Source organism: Myodes glareolus, chromosome 7 (genome assembly GCF_982192425.1).
Source record: "Myodes glareolus chromosome 7, mMyoGla1.1, whole genome shotgun sequence".
Classification (NCBI taxonomy): domain Eukaryota; kingdom Metazoa; phylum Chordata; class Mammalia; order Rodentia; family Cricetidae; genus Myodes; species Myodes glareolus.
In genome coordinates, this window is record NC_142032.1 from 4,422,614 (window position 1) to 4,440,159 (window position 17,546).

At 46.0% G+C, this 17,546-nt stretch overlaps 1 protein-coding gene and 1 long non-coding RNA gene across 6 annotated transcripts in view; one reads left to right on the forward strand and one right to left on the reverse strand.

The window, feature by feature from the left end:
• Ablim1 (actin binding LIM protein 1) overlaps positions 1 to 17,546 on the forward strand; it is a 285,120-nt gene that overhangs the window by 82,039 nt on the left and 185,535 nt on the right. The window contains exon 1 of one of the 5 annotated variants that reach the window (XM_085694146.2): positions 1,363 to 1,464. The exons of 1 other annotated variant lie outside the window; for it this stretch is intronic. In XM_085694146.2, the coding sequence (XP_085550272.2) occupies positions 1,419 to 1,464 (46 nt within the window). In that variant the 5' untranslated portion in view covers positions 1,363 to 1,418. Of the gene's footprint in view, positions 1 to 1,362; positions 1,465 to 17,546 lie in introns of those variants that run through there. 3 more of the 5 variants (XM_085694145.2, XM_087907737.1, XM_087907738.1) reach the window with 3 other exon arrangements.
• On the reverse strand, positions 9,772 to 12,315 carry LOC146893694 (uncharacterized). Its single transcript, XR_015003352.2, has 2 exons — positions 11,823 to 12,315; positions 9,772 to 10,985 (listed from the first exon to the last, which is right to left on the reverse strand). It is a non-coding gene; the product is annotated as an uncharacterized LOC146893694 (long non-coding RNA).

The window sequence follows — 17,546 nt, forward strand, 5'->3', positions numbered from 1 at the left end:
TAGGAACCTTAAGAGGCTAACAATAACAGAATTAGACATTCGGTCTGACATAAGGAACCGCTGTCATGAGCATGCCAGGCCGCAGGTGTAATCAGATTTCCATCAATGCCACTGGTTTGGAGCCAGTTGACACATGAGGCTCTGCAGGTGACAGTCTATCAGTGAGGGATTCAGTTATGGTCCTGTGTCTGGCACCCGGGTACTTCACCACGTCAAGAACACTGTCAGAGTTCCTGAGTCCCAGGCAGTGGTCCTGCCCTAGGGAAGGGAGAATGGAGGACCCACGAATGTGGCTAGCCACCAGAGCCACTGCAGAACAAACGAATAAGCAGGAAGACGGCAACTGGAATCCTGAATTAGTCAAACTTGTGTTTAACCAGTGTGTTTCAGTCGTTTTTCCCCAGTGAGTGACCGCTGGCCTTTGCATTAGATTAATGTCTCAGAGTGGGGGCCGGTGCTTGAGTCCCTGTTGAAGCGGTTCAGTGTTCTTGCCTCCAGCCCAGAACACATGTGTCGGCTCCCTCTCTCTCCTAGGCCATCCCCATATCTGATGCCAAGGGCATTTGCCCTAAGTGTCCTCTCCCACTTAAGCTGTGCCTCCTTAACTTTCCTAACCTGTAAAAATCCAAGGTGTCCAGAAGTAACCGGGAAATCCAAGCCAGTCTCAGGTGCGCCTAACTAAGGGGGGTGGAGAGGATTCCTGTCCACACAAAGTTCTCAGGTATTCCTAACAAGGGGCGTGCCTTTCCATGCAAGGCCATTGTTTTCAGCCACCAGACACCTGATAGGCCGCGGTTCAAAGCCAGTCCCACGCCTGTGTTCTGTCAGGGAACAGTTTCCAGAGCCAAGATGAGCAGCTGCTAGAAAAAAAGTCTCTACACAGTTGCAGTATTTTTTAAATTCTAACATTAAAAAGAGTAATAAAAGCCCATCTGGTTATGACGGCAATTCATTTAGGAAAAGGTGGAAGCGGGAGTCTGGTGAAGCAGGAAGGGGGTCGTCCTTTTCTCACTGTCTCCTCTTTGAGCTACTGTGAATGACAGGCACCGGAATCTGGATGCTGGATTGTGCAAAGTAGGGGTAAAATCCGAGGAACATTCCTGGCGTGCTTTCTCCGCAGTTTCTGGGGACGGCCAGCCCTCTTGTGAGGTCGCGAGAGGCTCTTACCAGTGGTCCTTGGGCTGTGGGGAGCTGGAAGGAGAGCTCTAGGTGTAGGTGTAGCTTCACACAGGAAACTCCCGTCCTTCCTGGGCCAGCAGCACGCCCACTTACACACCCCTCCCTGAGTTAGCTCAGCCCACAGACTCCTGGGAAGAGAGCCAGGCCCAGCCTAACTTCTGAAGTGTGGACTCAGTCCTTCTGAGTGCCAGAGCCAGGTGAAGCAAACCCAGAGGCTGGGACAGGTTAAGGCCCTGGAAATGACCGCAGTCGTAGACCCTCGTCATGTCTCCGAAAACTGCCAAGGTTTGAGCACTGTTTTGTAAATTTGGCATTTATATCGTCTAGGGGGAGACTGCATCTTTAGTGAGAAGGAACGGTACAGGGCTCTTTCCATGGGGTAAAGCCATCTTATGCTTGTTTTAACATGTCTACATGGTAATCTATGTATTCCTAAAGTGTGTATATCTGTAAAATGCGTGGCTCAGATGTTAGCATCGGTAGATATTAATAAACGCGGGGTGTCAGGCTGGATGGGACTGTTTTGTACGCATCAGTCAGACAGGCCAATCCATTGGGTACTTTAAAGACATCCTCAGTAACCATGGCCAAACACTTGGGATTGTGTTTCTGAGAGTTTTGTTGGAGTTTGGATGCTGTCCCTGGGATATTTTCTCTGCAGGCGTGTTTTAGGAGAACCTTCCTTCGCTGACGAGGCTGGCTTTAGGAGTCACCTCATCCCCCACAGCTGGCGGCCAATACCACATCTCCCAGAGTGCCTCGAAGGCAGCCTGACACGGTCACCGAAACCACAGGCCATGGCCATCACTGCTGACTCTTTTCGTGTGGGCTCCGAAGGACAAGAGGACGGGGCTTAGTTTGGTTTCTGGAGAGCAGGGAGTGGGTGATGCCACTGAAGCAGTGGCTTTGGCCCTCCCTCCTTTGCTTCCGACTCCGAGTTGCGCATGCGCAGCACCTCCGGTCAGCTCAGCTTTGCCGTCCTCTCTGTGTTCCCCAGCACTTGAGGACTCGGGAGCCTGGGTCAGCTTCACACGTGCACATTCGTCAGGAGGCGCGCACATGTCAGGAGCGTGATGGCATTCGGGGTTGGCACACTGTAAATGATGAATAATTCATGTGGCCTCTCCAGCTCGCAACTGTTTCCAGTAAAAGTCATTCTCAAAGCCCAGGCTGGCTTAACAATCCGGTAACATAATTCTGTATTGATTATGGATCTGCCTTAGACACTAACTGGAAGATAAACGTTGACAAACACTAGAATAGTAAGCGCCCTATGCAGGCACTACACCCGGATCCGTCTTCTCCTTTCCTTCCTCTCCCCACACCCCCTCTGAAGTATAAGCTCGCCTGGGGTTTACAGAAGATTCTTTGACACCCTCTGGGCTTTCCTCAAGGGTAGAATCTCAATTTTAATGCAAACACTATACACTATCATTAGGATATAGCAACATGTTTTTCTGGTCAAAAAACTGTAATTGTATGATTTTCCAAGTGAAAGAGGCCATAGCAATAAAGTTGCAGTAACTCATGGTGTCTATTCAAGTCATGTACGGGTAACAAATGTGTTATTTTTAAATAAATTCAAGGTCTTCTGTTGTTGTTTGCACTGCACAAAGAATGGATTTTCATTTTGGCTTCCAGGAAAGTTAAGGTAAATTTCAGAAAAACTTGCACTCTAAGCAAATATAATAAGCTGTACACAGAAGCATTTTTAGAGGCTAAACCCAGAAAGAAAATAGCTTTTCTTCCCACCTTTGTTTGAATTGATTCCCTTCCTACTCTGTGGCATATTTTGACGGTATCTGGAGTTTCCACTTGCTGCCAGCTGGAATCTGAAGAAAGTTTTTTCTAGAACTCGATAGTTGACTTGAATCTCAGTCATAATTAGACTGGAATTATGCAAATTATTTCAAGACTTAAAATCAGGCACACGTTATGTTTGGAACACAGAGGAGTTGTTGTGCTGTATTTTTTTTTTAAGTGAGGAGCATTGATCGTACATTTGTTGTTGTTTTGAGCTTTTCTAACCTGTCTGGGCTTGCCTTAAATTCACTCTGTAGCCCAGCATGGCCTTGAACTCTTGGCTGGTGTCCTGCATCAGCCTACCAAGTGCTGGGATTGTACCGTGTGCTACTGTGCTTGGCTATCGCAACATAGTTTGGATGAACTTTTTTTTTTTTTTTTTAGGAAGTGATCCTTTGAATGGACATGCATCTGGCCACGATAAAACATCATTTCTATTCTCATTATTGGTTCCTGGATATTTTCAAATGAACCCTATCCCTTCGCTACTAGAGCAGACGGCCTTGTTTCTTCTCCTAGAATACCTCGAAAGCATTAGCTAGTTGAACGGTTGTTGAAGGAAGATTTCGAAGCAGTCATTCGTTCCCTTCAGATATAAAGGATATGCATGAGCTAGTATTTGCATGTGATTAATAGTAATTTAGGCATCTGAGACATCCAGCCCTCTATTTTATATTTAAATGTGAGCGCTGACACGCAGGTCTCTGTCATTTATGTCCATACTTTAAGGCTGCGATGAGCCGGGATAATCGGCGGAAGATGGGTGGTTAACGGGACTTCTTGCTGTGTGGCTCATTTCCAAAGAGGGGAAGGAGGCATCTGGATGCCTTTGGGGTTTTCTGGGGCAGGATGGAGATGCTGGTGACTTTTCCTGTTTTAAGAAGCATTCATAGCTCTTTCTGCAAATGAGCTCTGCCTGTGTGCATGAAGGGGGGCCAGTCAGAGCCTGACATTGCAAGGAGTGTGGAGCACAGAGCACCCAGGCCCCAGAAAGCAGCAGCAGTCTCCCCTCCCCCACGGTGATGGTCGCTCTTTCCCTAGGTTTGCGACTACACCAGGCTGCCTTGAAGACTTTAGTCTGATGGACACTGTGAGCACACATTTCCTTTCTCTATGGCATTGTTCAGGGGGCCCACACTGCACACTGATGTGTGACTTGAAGTCGTCTTCCAGGAGTTGTGGGACACACGGTCTTGGTTAGCATGGTAGCGGAGCAGCAAGGACCTCGTTATTGTCTATTTCAAAATAGCATAAGGGATCTGTCTCTGTTTCCATATAAAAGATGACGGTGGCTACATGATTACACAATGCACTGTATTAATTCACGCAGCCACGTGACTGCACAAACACTGAATTGATCCACACAGCCACATGACTGCACAACACTGTTAATCCACGCAGCCATGTGACTGCACAACACTGTACTATCTCAACCGAGTCATGTGACTGCACAAACACACTGGATTAATCCACACAGCTATGTAACTGCACAAACACTGGATTAATCCACGCAGCTACGTGACTGCACAAACACACTGGATTGATCCACACAACCACGTGACTACACAAACACACTGGATTAATCCATGCACTTTACGTGACTGCACAAACACACTGGGTTAATCCACACAGCTCCGTGACTGCACGAACACACTGGGTTAATCCACGCAGCTCCGTGACTGCATGAACACACTAGATTGATCCACGCAGCTACGTGACTGCACAAACACTGGATTAATCCACACATCTCTTTCTCTGTCAAGGTTCTTGGCACCACCCATGACTTCATTGTTTTCAGCTTTCAAGTTACTCCCGCTGTGATAGTCTCTAATTGGCGGCATCAACAGGGAGTTTCTCCCCGTGTGTCATCCTCCCTCAACTTGGCATCAGAACTGTTTATGAGCATTTCTTTGTGACAATTAATTCACCAAGAGCCTCCCCACAGGTGGCAGGTGTGGTGTCATTCAGATAAGTCCCTGTCATTTAGGATTTAAGATCTCAGAAGACACACTAGCACTTATGGGCCAAAGATGTGTTTAGCGGCCATCCAGCATGAAGTTGTGTGTGTGTGTGGGGGGGGATCTATGGTCTTTCATAATGGCTGGGATGATCACTAGAGAAGCTGGAGGGCTTTTTGGTGTTCTGGTGCCCCCATCGGTTACCAGAGACAGATCTAACAGGTCACTTCTCACCTTGACTTCATGATTGGAGCCTCTTGTCACCCCTGGAATCCTGGAGACTGAAGACTTGCCACCTGCCCGGCTTGGCCCCGCCCCAAGTGAGCTGGGCCCTCATCCCATTACTCATCAATAAAACATGCTCCCAGGCTTGCCCACTGGCTCCTAGTCTGTGGGGGCATTTTCTCAGCTGGGGTTACCGTTTCCCAAATGACTGGGATCAAGTCTACAAAAAAACTAACCAGCATAGATAGGGGCTAAGGCTGCCCCGTTAGCCCAGGTTAGCCTTGAGGACCCTGTGTCACTGAGGATGACCTTGGACACCAGGTTCCCTTCCTCCCACCACTTCCCAAGTCATGTGACACCACACCCAGCTTGAGTTTTTAATTTCTGTTATCCTAAATTTCTGCATCTGTTAAACTGGAGGGAGCACGGCCGCCTGTGTTATACGAGTGGAAAGGAAAGTATCTAGAAACGCGTGCCCCACCGGAGTTATGAGCAGGATGCACAGCGCTCAGTTCTGGCTGAGCATCTCATTCTCTTCAATTAGTCCTTTGGGATCCTAGTCTGGTTTGGATTATTTTTGAATTTAGGTTTTTTTTTTTTTCTGGATCTAGTTTGGTTATTTCTATTTTTAGGTATTATTTATTTTATGCGAATCCTACAAGAATAAATCTTCGGTTGTAAAACCATAACTTGTGAGAGGCGTAAACTACCCTTGACTGACACCCCAAACCAAGGTGGGATCCCTGCCCCCAGATTTGTTTACCTGACATGTCATCACAGCAGTGCACATTCCTACCTTTATAAATTAAATAGCAGCTTCTCCCAGGATGGGGATGTCGAGGGGTGTGGAGGTCCCAGACTGGCTGAGATGATCACAGTCGGACGTTGCTCTTACAGGGTGTGATGTTTCTTCATGAGGCCTTTCTCTTTGTCGTTGCTCTTCATACTTGAACGAGCTGGTAACCTACTAAATGCCTCACTGCCTGTCATCCGACCCGTGTGACGGGGTGTGCACAGTGCCCCCACAAAGAACCAGAGTCTAAGTAAGATTCCACGTCTCTTCGGGTCTAAGATGCTGTTACTGCTGTTACTTCTGTAAGGCTTTCCCCTTCTTCTGTTTTATTAAATGACCCTTAAAAAATGGTGTGCAGTGGTGGCTCACACCTTTTATCCCAGCACTCAGGAGGCAGAGGCAGGTGGATCTCCGTGAGTTAGAGGCCAATTTGGTCTACAGAGCTACATGGAGAAACCCTGTCTTTGAAAAACCAAAATAATAAAATAAAAAATAAATATAAAAGAATCTTTAAAAAGTGTGGCCAGCAAGATGGCTCAGTGGATAAAGGCACTTACCACCAAACCTACATGGTAGAAGGGAAGAGCCAACTTCTGCAAATTATCCTTTGACCTCCACATATGTGCTGTGGCATGCGCACGCACACACACACACACACACACACACACACACACACAATTTTTTTTTTAAATTAACGAGAAAAGCGAACCCTGAGCATTATTCACTGGCAGTCCCCGCGAAGCTGGCCCGAGGATGGCTGCTGCCCCTGCCCTGGAGTATTGGAGGCTTCACGGGTGAGGAATGAGCAGTTACATAAAAACAATTCAGAAGCTTGAGGCTCCCCTGCCTCTGCCCAATCACCTTGTCGGATACCCCAGGAGGGACAGTCTGTGTCCAGTGACTTCTCTGACTGCCAGCATCTGCTCATGTATCCCACAGCACCAAGTAAAACATTGCAGAATGAAGAAAACTTCAACTAGGATTGTAAAGCTAATTTACAAGATTGGCAGTGTCTAGGCCCATCTTTCCTTTCCTTGTTGCAATGGTCTCTTTTGATATATTAAAAGTGATTTTGGAAAAAAAAAACCTTAGAGGCCATTTCTGGATTTTGCATTTACTTATAAATTGTTGAGTATAAAATTAAGATCCTGGCGTTCCTCATGGCTCATCAGTATCTAATTTCTACAGTGAGAAGATAAAATCAAGACATGGTCACATACACATCTTGTTTATATGAGACAGGGTTTCCCAGGCTGTTTTCAAACTTGCTGTGCAGCCCAGGATAATCTTGAACTTCTTATCCTCCTGCCCCTGCCCCCACCCTGAGCGCTGGTATTCCAAGTCTACACTACCAGACCTGGTTTATTGGGTGGAACTCGGGTTTTCATTGAGACTAAGACACTTTGAAATAAGCCTTAATGCCAGTTGGTCTGAAAGACTTTAATTTTTGATTCAAAAGGGGTGGGGTGGTTGGAGATCCTTCTCGCCAGTTCAAAGGAATGCTGCCCGGCTGGGATTACAGGAATCAAATTCTGAGAAATACCAGGTTTCTCACTGCATCCACAGTCTAGAGATGGCGACCATTTCAGTCTTTGCAAGGCAAACGGTTCCTGTCACAACCACATAACCGGGAGTCCAGCTAGAAGGCAGCCATGGATACACACAGATGAATGGACATAGCTTCATTTCAATAAACCTGTTTGTAAAGCAGCAAGCATTTTTTTTTTTTTTACAGACCACTGGTCTAGGCTATTGAATGAAATAGGAACAAGCAAGCCATGGGAGATATTTTGAAATAGAAATTATGGATTTTAATGCCATGCAGATTTGTTTAACCAGACATGTTTCAGAAATGAAGGCAGAAAAAACCATGTTGGCCTTTCATTAGACAAATTTTCCGTCATATTAGTGCACTTTAGCTAAGATGAGAACCAATCTCCAGAAATGTCTGGTTTTACAGGACATCCACTCTAAAGGCCTGTTTGGCAGCGTGTTTCCCGTGAATGCTAACCTTTCTGCTTGTCTGCAGAATGAGAGAAGTAGGCGAAATGCAAGAAACACCTAACTAATGTGATTTGGCTTTGTGCCACTTGTAAGTTTTTATCTGGCTTATGTGACCTAGGCTTGCATAAAGGAAGTAAATGGATCACCAGGGATGTTTTCTCTAATAACTAGGAAACAATATGCAGAATTCAACTGGTATTTTTCTGCCTCGTCTGTCCTTCAAACAAATGGATTTTAAATGACAGGCATCACAGTCTCTCATCCATACTCGAGAAGACTCTGAGATGTGCGATAGCACTAGGACATGGGAGGGGGGGGGTTGGCTTTGACTAAAAATCTGATCCCTTTTTACTCTGTTGCAATCTATTTGGAGCTAGCAGGCTGTAGCTTGACAGTTTTCTGTTGAGTAAATCCAGATATAGAAGAATCCAGGGTGTAGCTTGGGGAAGTTGAGAAAGAAGATGCTATAATGAGTCCCAATTCTACTGAAGCTTTCCCAAAGCTTACCGTTCCCCAGTTCTTACTCCTCAGGTCTGCATGCTCCCTGACTCCATCTATCTACCTGTCTGGGGTGCTTCTCCCCCTCCCCAGTCCTCTCTCTCCCCCTCCCCCATTACTTCCCTCCCCCACTCCTCTTCTCCACCCCTCCCCTCCCTCATTCCTCCCCATTCCTCTCCCTCCCCCACCTCTCTCCCTCCCCCATTCCTCCCCCTCTTCCATTACTCCCCCTCCCCCATTACTCTCTATCCCCACTCCTCTCCCTCCCCCCTTCCTCTCGCTCCCCTGTCCCTTCTTCTCTCCATTGCTTTCTGCTGCTTTCCAGTGTCAATATCAAAGTACACACGGGAACAGAAAGGGTTTAAAGATCTAAACGACTTTGTTGCATTCATTTCACTCTTACTTCCTGGGTTCCAGTCTACACAGTCATGTGTGAATTGCTGGGGCTACAACAGTGAAGTGGTGACCATGAGTCTTGCATCCATGTGGGCATCCGTAGCCAAGACACACACGTCCCAAGTGAGCATCCAAACGACTAAGGAGCATGGGAGAAGTCTGGCTGTCATTACCCCTTAGTGAGCTATGCAGGAGGCCTCAGTGAACTACTGATACATGGCTGTCACTATGGCTACAGTGAGAAGGTGTCAGAAGCTCCATGGAGCAGCAGGGACTTTACATTACCAGCAGGCATGTACCAAACAAACTGCCTAGAGGAGTATCTAGCTTTACCCTCAAAAGAAAATACATATACATACATACATACATACATACACATATGTGTATAATCCATAGCATAAATGTCCACTAATAAAATGTGTGATAATATTATTCATAGCATATTTCTTCATAGTAGCACCAAACTATAAAAAAAACAACAAATGTCCCCAAACTAAAAGATGGCCACATTGATATGGTGTATTGTATCTGTGGAATGTCACTCTAAAATAAAAATATAATGTTTTACGTACCATATGGAAAAGCCACATAGGCATTATGTTGAGCAAAAAGAGCCAGACAGAGAAGTACGTTGCCAAACGAATCCACTGAAAGTTGAAACTCCAGCAACACTCTTCTGCCGTGATGGAGGTCAGGGACTGCAGTGTGTGGGAGGGACCAAGGGTTCCTTGGCGGGGGTCAGACATGTTTTAGATCTTGGCTCTGGTGGTGCTTACTTGGTTGTACAAATGTGAGGATTCACCTAGCTGTCTGCTTGAAGTCTGTGATCTTCACAGTAGATCACAGTAGATAAAAGAGATTTCAACAAAATCTTAGCGTCATAAATCAGATAGATCTGAGTACCACTGAAGAATATTTAAAAGTATAAGTTATAGGTTTTATATATAATCTGAACTTCATTAAAAATCCAGAAAATACAGAAAACCCACTCAAGGGCAGACAGTGGTTTCAGGTCAGAGAATTAAGTTTAATTCTCAAAACTTTTGAGTGCTTTTGCATTTTTCTGCAAACAGGTGTGTATTACTTCTATACCAGAAACTTTAATGGAAGAAATGGTGAACCCATGGTGTTGCCCGATGAAGTTCCACAGCTTGTAAATGAGATATGACTCTCAGGAGTAAAGTAGTAATTCAGAATCAGGTTGTGGTGCAAGAGAAGGCTTCCCAGAGGGATAAACTATAGGAGGGGCTGGGTTGGCGTGGAGGAAAGGGTGTGGGTAAACACAGGCATCAGAAGTGATTCATGAACCTTAGATGATGTTCCCTTGGACCTGTGGGCCTCAACCAATGTGGGTCTCACTCCTGTTTCTGTCCCCTGTCTTCTCTGATCCTTTGAGCATGTTACCTTTTTCTGAAGCCCTAACACAATGATCTCCTAAACCAGTGTTGACTTTTATTCTTTTTGTTGTGGAGACAATTATGTAGCTGGAATTATGTAGACCAGGCTGGTCTTGAACTTGAAGAGCTACACCTGCCTCTGTCTCCCAAGTTCTGGTACTAAAGGTGTGTGCCAACACCTGTGGCTGCCATTTGGGTTGTTTTTGTTTGTCTGGGGTTTTTTTCTTTTTTTCAGACAGTTTCTCTGTGTAGCCCTGGCTATCCTGGAACTTACTCTGTAGATCAGGCTGGCTTAAAAGTCAGAGATCTACCTGTGTCTGCCTCCTTGGGCTGAGATTAGAGGCATGTGCCACCAAAGCCCACTCCATTTGTATTTTTAAAATCTTTTTTCTGGCTCTTTCTATTTATAATGTCACCATCTGCTCCATTTTCTATTTTGAGGCTGGGACTTCTTTCTGTTGCACTGAATGCTGATGAAAAATTACAGATCAATTATTTCAAACCATTCCCTCCTTCTGAAAAGGATAGATAAAAGAGAAAAGAACCTCAACACACACACACACACACACACACACACACACACACACACACACACACACACACACCATGGCTGGAGGATCCACTTGTCCTGTTGAACAGACTCATCACTGACTTCATCCTGGTGCAGGCTACTTTTGTTTGCTTGACCTGAAGAACTCTTGTGTTGGAAGCCTTTAAGGGGCTGGTTTGCATCTGAAATGAAAAGCAAGACACTGTTCAGTTTCAGGGCCTTAACAGCAATGTATGTTGTGGAATATTTGTTTAACTATGTAAAGATGTGTTGCTGTTTTATCTTGCCTGCCTAAGACACCTGACTAATCTAATAAAAAGCTGAACAGCCAATAGCAGGGGAGATAGGTATAGGCAGGACCTGCAGGCAGGAAGAGTAAGTAGGAGGAGGAATTTGGGCTTGAAGAAGAAAGAAAAGGAGACAGGGAGACACCAGGGGCCAGACAGACACACACAGAGTCAGCCCTCTTACTACAGGACATATGGAAAGAAAGAAAAGTAAAAGGCCCCAAAGCAAAATGTAGATGAAGAGAGACAGGTTAAATTAATTTAAAAGAGCCAATGGGACAAGCCTACGCTAAGGCTGAGCATTCATAATTAATAACAAGTCTCCATGCCTTTATTTAGGAGCCGGTTTGTGGCCCGAAGAAAATGCCAACTACAAATGTACTCAATAGTTACTGGCTGAGCTGCCTTTCTGTCACTTACCTTTGGCTTTCTCCGAATACATTTTTACTGATGGGTGCACATTTGTAATTGTGAAGTAAAGGGGTAAAAGCCTTTAAATCCATTATTTCAGAATCTCTTCTCAGCTAATCTTTGTCCAACAAAGATTTGTTTAATTAGATGAGCTGAATCAGTCAATCTTCATATATCCTTGTGATAGCCAAGGATGAGCTTAAACCCCACCCCACTCCCTCTTTTTTTTTTTTTTTTTTAAGCAGCCTCTCCCTTTCTCGACAGGGTAAGCAATTGGTTTTGCAGTGTGACTGGAAAATGTCGTCAGTAAAATTTACACACCTTAACTCCAACGCCAGGACAGGCCGAGCAGGACCATTTAGTTAAAGCGATGGGCTGAGAGGCTCCTGCGTTGTAGGTGCGGACACTGCTTCTATATTACATACGCAGTTTTAATCTTTTCTCCGAGGCAATCCACAGGAAGTAGATGTTTATAAATCTCTTTCCACATCCCAGGAGAAGATTAAAAACCAGGATGAACACATTGGTGTCTTCTGGGCTCGTAGTTCAGTGGCCTCTGTTCCGTGGTCCTGTGGCTACGGCCTCTGTCCTCCCCTCCCTCCTGAGGTCAGGCAGTGGCCCGGCTGTCTGCTGGACTCCACCCATCCCTTGGATGTTGGATGATATCGTGAACCCAACGTTCACTGAATAGGAGCTCACTGTTCTCTTTCTCTCTCTCCCGCTTGGTGTTCTCTCAGGCTGTGAGACTTACTCCGGGGTCTTTTCAGTGCCACTCTTTATTGTGAAGCTGTGTTTTCACTTTAGGTGGTATTTGTGGATTTCATGCTGTCCCTTGTGTGACTGGGGTCACCTCCCAGCTACACCACCCATTCCCAGTGTGGCTAAGCGCAGGAGACGATGCAAGAAAGGAATGGCCCCGTTGTGGTATTGTGTTTTACAGCCTCTCTGTTGGCAACTCCGTCGCATTCATGCCCCAAAGCCGCCTCTTCCTCTTGCAGTTCAGGCCGCATGCTCCTCCCATAGTTGACCCTTCCCCATTTCCAGCTCCCTTTGGGGCTCAGTATTTGTAGAGACTACCCCAAACTCTGTCCCTTTCCACCAGGAAGCTTGCTCTGGTCACCGATATGTACTTGTTTGTGTTTCTGAAAGTTGAGGGTTTGTTGTTGGTTAGGTGTCTTGCTTATGATTTATAGCAAGATAGAGAGAAGCTATGAGTGTTCATTGGGATATATATTGGGGCAAACCTTGTGGGGAAGTAAGGATGGATATCCAAGCCATACTGTGCAGAGAAAGCTATAGACATTAGGTCACACACTGGATGCATCTATGGAATGTACAAAGAAGATAGAAATCGTGACAGTTGTTACGTCTGATACGTGGACAAAGGCTTTCTGGGAGTAGGAAGTGTTCTGTCTTCAGGCAGAGGGTGGAGATTATATGGTGAAAGAATTTGTTAAAGCTCATTGAATCATACACTTAAGATCTATGCTTTTTACTTAATGTATCAGTTCATGAAAAATAACAAAATCAGTTTACACTGAGATGGTTTTGGAGTACGATGCATAATAGTATCCTACAGGCAGTCAAAGAGGAAGGCATATGGAGAGCTCTGAATGCCCTGCGATGGAGAAGGAGGACATACTCCTGTGTCTGTGACCAGGGAACGTGGTGGAACTGGCTTCCAAAGTGCTCCTGCTCAGCATTCAGTCACTCGGCAATAGAGGACACGGTCCTCAAGAGACTAAAATCTGAGTTTGAAAATGAACATATGGATCTTTCATGTAGACCCTTCCAAGGTTTCTAAAAATCGTATACCCTAAAATGTGTGGTCTTAAAATACTTCCCTTCACCCACTACACGAGATAAACCACAACTGTTGGCTTTAAGTTTGGCGTGTGGGGGCTGACGACACAAAGTGGGAATGGCTACAACTTCCCTCTCAGGCTGCAGCCTTCAGACCATGCAGGCCACGACAATTGCTGGAAGGCAGACATGTGGACAGTTTTGTTTTTATCCGTTAGTTGAAAATGTTTGAAACTTGGATTATTTCACGTTACAACAGGAATAAGATAGCAGTGGTTGGGCAAACTGCAGAGACCCTTTCTTTTGTAAATTGAGGGTTTAATTACTTTATACTTATTTACCGCTTACAATTATCTCAGGATCCATCTGCTGCTTCTAATTAAGTTTCTATCCTCGCCCCTTTGGGTATTGTTCTTTGTAATGTCTAAATTAACCTTTGTGAAGTGTTTCTGTCCACCAGGAACTATCAAGGGCTTTAGTTCACACACGGAGAGATACTGTCATTTCACCCACCTCAGAGATGAGACAGCCAAGACTCGGGAAGTAAAGAAATTGGGGCCGAGGAGATGGCTGGGTGTGTAAAAGTCCTGGCTGGGCATGCTTGGGAACCTGAGTTTGGATCCCCAGAACTCACATAACTAAAAAATAACTGGGTGTGGCTGTGAGCATGCCTGAAACTCCAGCTCTTCCGCTTTCGAGGGTGGCAACAGGAGAATGACTTCAATTACTGGCTGATTTCTGTTTAGGAAAATGTCGGTACTTGCTTGTGGCCATTGGTGCTATGGTCAGTTGCTGTGTGATTTATTTTGATAGATTAATTCTTGGTCTCCAAATGTGTAATTTAACATTCCTCTTGGTAAAAACTAAAGTACATAAGTATATATTTTTTCTTGAGAAATATTCTTATGCCATATTCCTATTAAACACACTCCAAAGCATGTGTAAGTGTTCATGGTTCTACATCTGTGTTCACATTGCCTTGCACTCTGTAATAGATGACCTTGAAGTTGTTGCACACTCTATTTTGACAAACAATAGAGTCCTGCACAGTGATTCTGCCCTAGAGCACTTCCATATGAGAGAGACTGCCAATTTTCTCTCCAATAAACTGTCCCTCACAGATAAAGGATGCAGGGGAACGGCTATTCGATCAGTTCCAGACTTCGGAACCTTCTCTATTGTTAGAAAAAGCTTTGTCCATCTCTCTATAGTCACATATAAAACAGTGTGTTCCAAAACCGTCTGCAGCTGTGCCCTTTGAAATAGCTGAAGGCATCTTTTATTCATATTAAAGCCTTGGATTTGCCTTTGGGAGTTGAGGTTGTTTTCGAGCTGGGAATTCTGAGTTGGGGTGGGATTTAGAGGGAAGTGATATCCTGAGGAGGGATGGGGCTCTGCTTTTCAGTCAAGTGTATGGGGACTTTGGACAGAGCAGGGTCTCCCATCCCACAGAGTCACTGTTGCGATGAACAAATTTGTGGTTTTAAAGCACTTGGGCAAAAACCAGTGCTGAGCCAGTCTGTGAATAATGGATCCACGCAAAATGTACTTGTGGACATGTGCCCGCCATTTCCTGAGAATTCTAGTCCACTCAAGAAAGCAGGCGATCGACATGCTTTTTGGAGTTCAGCATCACGTTCTTCTCCAGGGGAGGCTGTGCAGACATGGGCGGAGAGTCCTCCCTCCCTGCATTTCCTGTGGTCTGAACCGAGCTTCCTTCTGGAGAACCTTCTCCTTGGACCGCTCTGCTCTGCCCTTGCCAGCCCTGTTTGTTTCTTAGTAAATCTGTCTCCAAAGACCCCCAGTCTCAGCAGTGCCAGGCTGACTCACGTTTTCCTCGGCACTGTCACAAAATCCAGGAGCATCGCGGTGGGGCTCACTTGGTGTGCGCTGTCCCTTTGTGTGTATGGTTGTTGGGGTTGGTATAGAAATTTGTGAGATTGTTCTTGCCAATGGGAAACACAAGCCATTTCTGTGTTCAGAAATATTTCCTTCTACCAGTTGGATGTGGTGACTCATTGGGAAGTGGAAGCAGGAGGACGGTGTGTTTAAGGCCAGTCTCAGTTATATGAAAACAAACTCCAAACAAATAAAGAAATAAAGCTAAAGGGACCCTACAATGTATTTTCACACTACCTCGCAACCCATGGATGCTGCACCTGCATATTGAAGTTGTGTTTACTGGGTTGTTCTGTGCTTAGGCATTTGCGTGCCTTTATCTCCTCTTAGACAACATGTTCCTTGAGGGCCTCTGGCTTGTTCATTCTTAAACTGCCAACGTCTGGCCCATCAATATCTGGCCCATTGTATTATGTGTCCTCAATGCATGTTTCTATTTTTATTTTAATTAATGTGCGTCTGAGGAGGTTTGCTGGTGCACCTTTGTGCCCAAGTGTGTAGAGACCAGCAGTCTCCCTTGGGTGTCATTCCTCGGGAGCCATCCACCTTATGTTTTGGGGGCAGGGTCTCTCAACGGGGCCTAGATCTTAGCAACTCTTCTAGGCTGGCGGGCCAGACCCTGTCTCCACCTGCTCAGCGTTGGGGTTACAGATGGGTAAATGCTGAGCATTGGACATGGGCAATAAGGATGTAATTCATTCATGTTCACCAAGCAAGCACTTTACCTGCTGAGACACATGCCAGCCCCTTGATGCACATTTGCATAATAAGGGTAATACTTCAGGTGCGGTTTCCTGTGACCGTTTCTGACTGTTGCCAAGAGAAGTCTCCCCGATGAGAGTGAAGACTGTATTTGTCTGTGGGGATAAGGGTAGATCTTTAGAAGCAATTAGGGATCACGCTGGCTCAGTGAATCCTCTTCACTGGTTGTGGCTCTCCTCCTAGATCCAGGACCTCACTAGCCCTGGTTGGTGGGCTGGGTTTGCAGTATCAGACATGATTTTATTTTATATATTCTTATGACTGTAACCAACAGGGAACTCTAGAAATCCGAAGTTTAAATCTAAATCTCAAGGGAAGAAACCAGCAAATAAGAGACCTGGCAGTGGCGTAGAGGGGACACGTGGGGTTATGTGGGGTCCTGGATGTTTCATCAGCAGAGAACTCGAGGCCTGCCAGAGTGAGTCGGGGCTTTTCAGTGTTGAGAGAGATGAATTATAAATACTCCCAGCCGGGCCATTGGAAATGCTTCCCTCTGCATTCTTCCTCCCAGGAGACCTACAGAGGAGGGGAAGCAGAAGCGGGCCAGCACGTTCACCTGCCCAGGGTCAGAGCCTCCGCTAGCGTGCGGAGTGCTGATGCTGATGCTGGAGCAGCAGGTTCTGCACTCGGCTAGTCAGCCTGCCAGCAAGGACAGGCTGCTTCCTGATTACTAGGACAGCTTCCTGTGGCCACAGCTGGCGAGGGCCTCTGGGTATATGCCTGTCACTTAGTGCCTTCCAGGTCAGGGGCACTTAGACAAAGTCTGACCAAGAGGTCGAAGCTGTCTGTGCCTCGCTGTGTCATAGAACGTGTGTGTCTTCCTCTCCGACAAAAGCAGCCGACTGTGATGGTGGTGTTTTATCTTTGGTAAAACAGTTTGAGCCAAGTATTAGGCATTCACCTTTGATACCCACTCCTGATACAAGATTGTCAGACTCTTTCCATGGAGCGCCCAGTATATGTAGAACCCCCCCCAGGAAGGGAGGGAGTGAGGGGGACAGTTGCTTGGCAGCTGTCAGGAGATGCTAGCAGTCAGGAAGTAGCCCAATGATGAGGTAAGCCATGTCAGCACTGAGCAGAATTGTCATCTGGAGACAGAATGGACGTGTGTCCTGGCCACACTGCTTCTGGAAGCCTCACAGGAAGAGCTAACAGGCTGCATTTTTAGGGTCAGGGGGATTTTCAGGAGGTTCTAATGGGAAGCAAGCTGAGGAATTTTAGCAAGAGAGAAATGTAAGAGGCAGAGGGTAAGGAATTGGAGCGTGAAGCTCATTCACCTGATGAAGTGTGACTTGTGTCTCGTGTCTCACTGCTTCCGACTCTGGAAGACATCCATGGAGACGCTTGCCTGACATTGAGCCTTGGAGCCCCAGGGATGCCTCTGCTCCCTCTCTGAACACATCTTATCTGTGGCTACTTCTTGAAGGCAATCCCAAGCCTGGTTCTCTCTGTTTGAAAATCTTGCCTATGGAGAATATTGTCAGGGAGTAATTTGAGACACTTGATGTCCGTTAACTAATTACACTTCGGCCCTCAGAGTACCTCAGTCTTGAATGCTCAGCAGATTTTATTTAGTATCTG